Consider the following 9319-nt stretch of genomic DNA (forward strand, 5'->3'; position numbering starts at 1 on the left):
GTATGTGCGCGCGCATGTGTGTGCTGTCGCAACTCACAAGTGTCCATACATCTGAAAATTGTACAAGGCGTTTTAAAACAGAGAAAGAAGATTCCGCTTCCCGTAAGAAAATCATAAAAAAAAAGTAATAAATCCGCACTCCTTAAATCTTTGTCATGTCCTCGTCTGAACGTGTCGAAACAAACTTTTCTTGCTGCCGTGCAGAGAAAACCACATCGGAAAGCATCGGCTGTCGTTAATTAATTGCAAACATGTGATTGTAGACCCCAGGGTGCTAACCAGAAACATCGAACTTGATGGTGAAACCGAACATTTGCTGTACACATTTTCTCTCCAAACGGAGGTAAATTGGTCTCACGTGGTTAACAACATTTACGCGGAATACTGAGCCTGTTGCCATCTACTCCTATGTACCATACAGAACAAGGAGTTCGAAATATACCATGTTTTATACCAGCTCGTTTTCACACATCTAGCACTAGTTCGATTTCGCACAGTTCCAATCAGAGCAGTACGTGATCTCCCTCACTTGTCGTCTCCATTTGTCGAGGTCGGCAGCGGACGGTGATACGGGAACATGCACACCCGATCCAACGCTGCACTATAAAACTCCCCCTGGCTCTGTTCAACAAGAATTCCCTATGTTTCTTTGTAGTTTCCTGTCTGTCCTGTATAATGCCGGCTACCTTTCCATTGCCACCATGCCAAGATCGTCGACAATCCGGAGAATTCCACCAGCACTCCTTGTCCTTGCACAGAATCATAGCAGCCATGAACTCCCAAGCCTTTCTCATCCCCTTTGTGTCAGCATGATTACATAAAGAATCAAGCAAGCTACAAGACTTACAATACTCAATGTGCGCGTACTTGGTGTTGGACAAAGTCTCAAAGACATCGGGATACCTTTGTCCTGCCTTTACTTTGCAAACATCCTCATGGCTCTGACCGCCTCGCACTTATCATATTCGCCTCGTGCCGTATCAACGTCATTCCGCCATAATTCTATTCAGTTCTTCGCCATCATTCGCCCACACGCACACCCACAGAGGCCGTCCAAAGTTTCTTGTTTTTGCGTCTCAGAGAGAGGTTGATGGATGTATGGATGGATGGCAAATGGCAATTCTCAGCAGCACCGTGGCCTACCAAGATGCGTATGAATCCATGTAACATCACATGATGCAGCAATCAGGAGAGCAACCCTTTTGTTTTTAGGTTTTTGCGCGCTCTTTGGGTTCTCTGAATTGGAAGCACCTCTCAGCGTGTTGCCGGTGTAATAATTCGACACGACACGGCACGGCACAGCGCAGCGCTGCATGATTTGGATTACGGCCGTCGATATTTTTAGGTTGTGCCTAGGCTTAGCTTCCTCAGATCAATCATTATTCAGAGTGCTTGATAGGACATGCTTTCATTTCATCGGTCGCCCCCTTAACCCATTTGGTCTTCCTACTAGTCGCTGTCTCCGGCGAACAACGCAAGGGTCAGGACGCGCGCGATGGTGTTCAGAAGAGGTTGTATTTTCTTGCCATGATAGTGATTATTCCAAACGGCACTGTTGTTTCTTCAGGCCATCCATTTGTCTTTAACGCAATGATGCAGTGGACATACAGCGGTCTGAGTTTTCGGAGCAACTCCAATGGAGCGACCCATTTTGTCTGCCTGCGTTCGTTTAAATTGGCGCGGACAAAAGTAACGGCCCAACGCGCCGCGCGTCTCCTCGCCGTCCGTCGCGTCTCTACCCGGCGGCCACCCAACCGCCACGGTCAACATAATTTATGACGACCGTCCACCTTGGGCCCACGCGTCAGCGACGGCGGTCGTCCTTTTTTAAGCCGGGCGTGCGACGGGGCCGTCCTCATCCACTTACCACTCGCCCCACGTCCCCATCTGGCCACCCCTGCCCCCATGCCGGCGACAACCCTATCCACCGCCAGCATGGGTTTCTTCTCCGGTATCGGCAGCAGCCGCAAGGGCAAAGCCCCCGCCCGCCATTCCCCCTCCCTCCCCGCCCTCCCCGCGCCGGCGCGCGCTCTCCGGCAGAGGCAGCGCATCAACGTGCCGTTGCACCAGGCCGAGTGGTACTGGCACCACCGCGTGCCTCTGCCGTACCCGGACGTGACGCTGCCGCATGACTGGCATTTGGATCCGGAGAGGATCCCAGTGCCGGCGGCGCCGCGGACGGCGAGGGCCCATGCGGAGGAGGTGCGGCGCCGGCGGGCATTGCTGACGTCGGAGCAGCGCGCCGACCCGCACTTCGCCGCCGACTCGCCCAACTAGACTCGATGATTCGCCTTTGAGCATGAGAAGGCGAGGCGGCGCGGCGTCCGCGGCGTCGACCACAGCCTGCCGCCGCCCGCACTCGTCGTCCGCGACGAGGACCAGGAGGCCGAGGCCGCCTACCAGGCGGCCATCAAGGAGAGCGAGCAGGAGGAGCGATGGAGGGAGGCGGACGAGGCGGCTTTCGAGGCTGCCATGGCGGAGGCCATGGCCCTCTCCGCAGCAGGCGACTGCGTCATGCCGCCGGTGGCCCCGTCGTCCCCGCCCAAAGCCGAGCCGGAGGAGCCGGCCTACCGCGACCGCTACTCCTGGACCGGAGTAGTGCGCGAGTGGGTCAGCGCTGCATCGATCTGGCTCGGGGCGACGGAGAAGAAGGAGGCGGCCTACCTCGACCACTGGCGCCGCGTTCGGCTGGCCGAGGAGCGACGGGAGGGCAAGCGTCTGCAGATGTTCGAGCGCGAGGCCGACGAGGAGGCGTGCCAGGCCCAGGCAGCGGCGGCAAAGCCCGACATTGCCGCCGTCTGGAACACGGCGTTCCCTTGGGCCGGCCCTGCGCCGACGTTGATCGACCTCACCGGTTCTGATGCAGACGCCGCCGACGATGAGGACGCCTAGGGCAGCACGTCGTTTTGTTTTTAGTGTTTTTATTAATGTAATGTGAACTTTCGCCGGCATTCGTGGCCGGCTTTTATGTTTAATTAAATGCATATATTTATTTTCAAACTGCTCGCAATATTTTTTTGGCGTGCCGACAAAATGGGTCGGGCTAGCGTTGGACGCTCACGCCGACTCAAACACAGCATCAGATGTTTGTGTCCGCCGGGCCGATCCAAATAGAAAAAAAGCGGATAAAAGCGCCGTCCGTTTGGATCGGCCCGTTGGAGTTGCTCTCAGTTTGAGTAAATCTGGTAGTATCTTGCCTGAATTGCATCGTCTTGTCGAATGTCAACGGATGAAAACCACTTCTGCCAAACCCATGTATAGTCATGGCTGAACAGAAAAGAGAAGCTGGTGCCAAACAATACAAGTATAACCTGCAACACGATGCTCGTAGTACTATAAAATGGCACCATTAAAAGGGAGACGTCGATGGATAATGCTGCGGTCGCCTCTCCGCAAGGGAATTAACGGCCCATAACGTGTCGCTTCCCTTTGTTGGGTTCGCCCGGTTTTCTGTTAAGTGTCAACTTCGGCCATGAAAGAAACCCTGCAAGTTGCGCCTGTCGTGCTCCTCCATTACTCTCCCCCCACAAATTGCCCCGAACATATTTTTTGTTGCTAATTGGTCCCCTTCATTTCGCCACACCAGATAACACCAAGAAATGAGCAAGGCGAATACCGAAATTCGGCCGACTTAACATCACTGTTGAATAGCAGGTGACAACTAATCAAAATGACATATGAACGACAGGGAAACCGGATATTTAGGGCCTGTTCGGAGGGCCTCCGCTCCACGAGGCCGCTCCCGGAGTCGACGGGAGTTGTAGTTAAAAAGTACGGAGCGAGAGAAACGGTACTCTGCAGATTCTAAAATACTGCGGAGCGGGTGGACTACCGAACGACCCCTTATATATGGTTGATTGAAAAGTAAACCCCTCTTGCTCCATCGCTTCTCCGAGCTTGCGAGAATTCAGCGCAATCGGCATGCGACATGTACAGAAAACATTCAGACTTTCAGAGGCTTGCGACCCGCTCTGCAAACTGAATTCCTCGCTCTTTTTCCCGGAGAGTCGACGGGCAGGGGGATGGGGGTGCTGATCGGTGCCTGGCATCAGGCATTGAGTTGCCAGACTGACTAATTAACACTATTACCACAGGGTGCTTGCTTACTTACTAAATCGGCCCTCCTCCTCGTCTTGTTATTATGGACCGGTGCTACCAAACCGAGCTGCATTCCATGTCGGCGTCGGGGTCTCTACTGCGCCGCGGCCGCGATCGAGGACGACGACCGGGAGGGCCACGCCGAGGGCGGCCTCCAGGAGGCCGCCTGCTGTTGCTTGCGCCTCTTGGGGTCCTCGAGCTCCGAGGTCAGCATCTCGAACATCACCTGCACGTCCTTGTATCCACAGGTCTGCACGTCCTCGTGAAGCTTCAGTATGCTGCCTCCACTGCCTGCACGCACGAACGCACGGGTTGGTTTCAGATAAGGGTTTTGTTGTCACTGTCATGGGTTCCTCCCCACACTTTGTTAGTGGAGAGGAAAGCAGGAGCTATGCTCTGCTGGCTTCTTCTGCACCTTAGGAATTCGGGGGGGGGGGGGGGGGGGGGGGGGGTGAAAGATATGTGACACTCGTTGCCACTCGTGCGAATGGAATGACACCTCAGCTTTTTTTAATGGAATAATGACACCTCAGCTTGTTGTGTATACTTGTTCCCTTTCTCCTTTCTTTCCCACTAATTTCATGATTTTTTTAGCAACAAAGTGACTTTTTCTTTGAACGGCAACAGAGTGACTTTATTATTAACTAAAGAAAGAGATTATATTTGGTTGAAAGAACTAAAAAAACAGGAGTACACATTAAATCTTTTTGATGTCATCATCTCCTACTGGCTATTTTTTATTTTTTGAGAACATCTCCTACTTCACTTTTACCTTGCACAAACGGCGAACTAGCAAGTAGATTGGGCCCTAAGAAAGTGTTGTTCCCCCAGGTCCATTCCTTTCCTGGCAGGTCGAACAACTTGGCAATTGGCGTCATGGGCCTAGCACAAATGGCAAAGCCACTAAGGCCCGTGTACTAAAGTTCTAGTATCTATTAATAAGACCTTGGGGCCCTAAACAATAATGGGCTTCCACTTCCACCACTGGCAATATAACCGAAGCTGCCGAGTCGAGGGTGTTTTTTATTCCTCTGGATAAAAAGGGCGGGCGATGTAAAGAACACAACAGCACACACAGCATTATTGGCACGCACAGAAACACCAGAAGCTATCTAGACAAGGAAAAAACTCCCAGAAGAGGAAGTAAAAGATATTCGATATTCTTCTACCCTCACCTCACCCCCAGCAAAAAAAGAAGGGGAAAAAAGTGAGACCAACGGGGTAAAGGGAGACATTCGATATTCTTCTACCGCGAGATCGACGGCTAAACGCACCCCGTCATGCATCCTTATCTAGAAACCGCATGCGCCTTTTCCTCAGCTAGCCAAGAACATTCCCCGCCTCGGGTTCTCACCACGAAGCTTCTTCGCCTCCTTTTCCACTACCTAAGACTTTACCACAAAGGCGCACGACACGCATGAATATATATAGTACGCCCTTTATTCCCAGCCCCAAGCGAGACCGATGGAGCGCCGCAAGTTCACTTACACGGTGACGTGTGGCTTTTTTTTATGGGATGGTAATGCATACCATGGTGAGTGACGTGACTCCATGTTGCTGCAACGAACGGCTGGGGACAAAAAGAAAAGGAGATAGCTCCACAAAGATACAAAACAAAAATGTAAAGGTTGCCATCGCCTATTGGCCGGCTATCATCACCCCGATCTCCAAAAAAACTGCTATCATCGCACTGTTCCAACAGAAAAAAGATGTAGACGCCATGGGCGGCTCCGGTGGCCTGCGGCGTTCTTCCCGGGGCCCCGGTTTGATTTGTGCACACGATCATTGCGCCTACGAGTACCGGTATTACGATACAGTGTCCTACGATGATCCTGCCATAGGTCCATACCATAAGCTCGAGTTCTAGACAAGTTGGTGGACACTATCTCCCAATGATTGTGTGGTTGAGTGTCACATTTCCATAGAAAACCTCCTGATGACCGGAAGAGAACCTTGCGCACCGCCGCAGCCGCAAAAGCTCGGTTCAGACGGCACGAGCTTAGCTGAATTATTGGAGGGCAATGGCAATGCACACTTGCTAAGACAAGTATCTCAAGACCACAGCCAGACAAGGGAAGCTGCGAGAGATGAGGACACCACAAGCAGTACTGCTACCACTTTTTCTCCCTATAGATAGATTTGCACGGTGTCAAGGAAGATCTGTGCAGGTGTGTGGCAAAGATAATCCATCAGTAATTATTAACCGTGCGGCAAATATCAGAGGCGCATCGTAGTAAACGAGCAGGCCCACGACACTTGTCGGCGCGCGCCTACTGAATATGGACGGTACCGGCTGGCGGCACAGTGCGGCGGCCAGTGCCAAGTACTGGCGACGAGATCTCACACTGTGCGGCGCTGCTAATTCATTCCTCGCACTTGCAGGCTGCTGCCAAGTTCCTTGTACGTACAGTTGCGTACCGACAGGGGAGGTTGACTTCCTCGGCAGAGCATTCAGTCTCGTGCAAGTGCAGAGCAGTGTTATTTTGAAGAGAAGTATACCTAACTGAACCCGTTGAAACTGCAAAGAAATTTTCAGCATGGGTGGTCGGCAGCAGAAATTGAGAAAGAGGTCGCCAGGCTTTTCACCCCGGGGCCCGCGTGTGTTAGAATATGTGAGGGGAGGAGCTAGATTTGGGAGGGAGGACGCTAGTGCGAGATGACGGGGCGCGGAGGTGTGGCTTCTAGACTGAAACTGCAAAGTCCAATCCGATCTGTATTTTAGTGGAGAGGAACCGCATTCCAAAATGGATTAGTCTTTGACCCGTGCAGTAAATTAAACTGACGAGCGTGGTCAATGCCGTAGGGGCGAAGAATTTGCCGATTAAAGTAAGTTCGATCCGATTATTATACCACCACTACTGTAGTACTAGAAAACAGCTGCAGGATTCAGTGGTTTCTTGCGGAGGATGTATAATAAACTGACTAATTACGCAGACTGAAGCGTCAGCTAACCGCTACCGAACTCTGATAAGTTTCTTAAGTTTTGGATCAGGAGAGGGAAAGATGAAGAAGAAAATTATAAGCATGGCTTGGCTATGACTGTACTGTTAAGTATGAAATTCTCTGTTCATCTAAGAAATTGCAGTTTTATCCTGAATAAACCTCAGGCACGCGCGTGTCACCTACCTAGAATTCTAGATGCTGCTGTTTTGTCCCGCAGAGTGGAGTGGTAAAAACAATCTACGAGTGAATTCCGCAGTGATCGTGGGAAGTGGGAACTCAACTGACTAAACTGAAGCAGGAGGTGTCGCTCTGCGTGTGGCAACTATAAACCTCTAATTCAGGGCAACTGACTCAACTGATCAAAACAGCCTACTACGCATCTGATCTGCGTGCTAGCCGTGCCCAGGGCCACGGATCGGCCAATGGACGACGGCGAGGACTCGACGTGGAGAGGGGCGGTGGCGGCGGCGCGTACCTGTCTTGCGGGAGCGGACGCGGGTGGAGACGGCGGCGAGCGCGCGGCGCGCGGGGAAGACGACCTTCTTGCGCCACCAGGCCATCATCGCGCGCACGGGCGCCGGTATCCTCGCGGCGGCGGCCAGCCTCGACGCCCACCTCGCTCGCTCGCTCTCGCTCTGGCTGGGTGGTTCGGGATGGGATTTTGATCTCGAAACGAATCGAATCGAACGCGCCCCTCCTGTCCTGGACTGACGCCGCGCGGGCTGATGGGTACTGTTGGGCTGCTGTTTATAGGCGAAGGCGGGGCAGCGGCGCTGGTTGTTGGTTGGTTGCACTCGCTGCGTTTTGGATCCGTGTGCTCTCCTCTGCTCTGCTCTGCCTTTTTATCCCTCGCGTGCCTAGGCTAGGGCTTTGCTGCTATCCGCACCCCAGGCCCCTGCAAAAAATGTATGGGTACATAGAATATGTATGTCTAATACATATTCCATCTGCCATGTGTTTATTGGTTCACCACGAATTTTAGGTCAAATTTTCAATCATAGTATATATTTGACTAGCCAAATATCTCTACCATTGAAGGGAGGTTGGCGTTGGTACGTCACCAAATGCGGTTTGGTCCCTCCCCATTCGTTTGGAATAATCTAAACCAAATCATGTTTTTCTTACCTTACTCTAGTGAAAACCCGGCACTAAATCAATCAAATCTTACTAAAATCATGGCCTGCATTAACTCAATTAACTAGATCAAATTTTACTTGTCTTCTCCTACTCATGCTCAAATCAAACCAAATCCTACCAAAATCTAGAATATGATTTCCTACAAAAAAAATCTGGAATATGATGGGTGTAGCGTATATGTCAGACACGATGGTGTTGAACCATTAGAATATGTATGCCCCCGTTTGCAACACACGAAAAAATAGCTGGTTAGTTTTATGCTGGAATAACTATACTTATATTTAGTCAAATCCATGGTCAGAGTTTGATCCGAAATATGAGGTTGACTAATAAACTTAGACAAATTAAGTACCCTAAACTGTTTCTTAATATTGTAAGTACAACATAACATAGATGCACATAGGCTCACGCTCATCTACTGAATTTTAGGCTCGGAAAGCTTCAAGATTAACGGAGTCACGATAAAGATCATTCCACCGACTATAATATCATCATGCTGAAAATGTAAGGCGCTTTAATGAGATGCAAGTGCAGTAAATGCACAGTTTAGTCCATGATGAACTAGGCATTCAACCAATGTTTCAATCTTGAGCCACTCTAAACTACGGAGATTTCAACACGTGGTACAATTATGATTATACATTGATCCGTCTCCCACCACCCTCCCCATGACCCCGTTCATCAAAGTGTGCTAGGGTGTGGTAGGATTGTTTTCTTATTAATACCATAATCATGTGATGTTTTTTAGTAAATTGCAGGTTCTATAGAAGATATATTTTTCGTGGCTCCTTGCAGATTAAGGACGGGCTACTCGGATGTTACTATTGCCAAAAGTCACACGCCAACACACAATCATCTCACGCTTTCAATTATGGAAAATTCTAGAGTGTGATCTGTTGAATTTCGTAGAAAACACGCTTGGGATTGTTTCTTATGTGCCCATAAAGTTTGAAGATGGTGAATGCACGCTCAATGAAGTGGATTGTAGTAGAATGTGATTTCTATAGAAAATGTATATTTTGTGGCTCGTCACGAACTATTGACGGGCTAGGTACTTGGATACTATTTTCAAAAAGGTGCACTCCAGTGCATGATACGTTTCCAACGTATCTATAATTTTTGATTGCTCCATACTATATTA

At 50.4% G+C, this 9319-nt stretch overlaps 1 protein-coding gene across 1 annotated transcript; it reads right to left on the reverse strand.

Moving 5' to 3' along the window:
* Positions 1 to 3824: 3824 nt before the first annotated feature.
* LOC123190286 (uncharacterized) lies at positions 3825 to 7842 on the reverse strand. The gene is made up of 2 exons (XM_044602899.1): positions 7517 to 7842; positions 3825 to 4389 (listed from the first exon to the last, which is right to left on the reverse strand). The coding sequence occupies exons 1-2, from the start codon at positions 7602 to 7604 to the stop codon at positions 4193 to 4195; spliced, it is 285 nt and encodes a 94-aa protein (XP_044458834.1). The 5' UTR covers positions 7605 to 7842; the 3' UTR covers positions 3825 to 4192.
* Positions 7843 to 9319: the final 1477 nt, after the last annotated feature.

This window comes from Triticum aestivum, chromosome 2A, assembly GCF_018294505.1.
Source record: "Triticum aestivum cultivar Chinese Spring chromosome 2A, IWGSC CS RefSeq v2.1, whole genome shotgun sequence".
NCBI lineage: Eukaryota > Viridiplantae > Streptophyta > Magnoliopsida > Poales > Poaceae > Triticum > Triticum aestivum.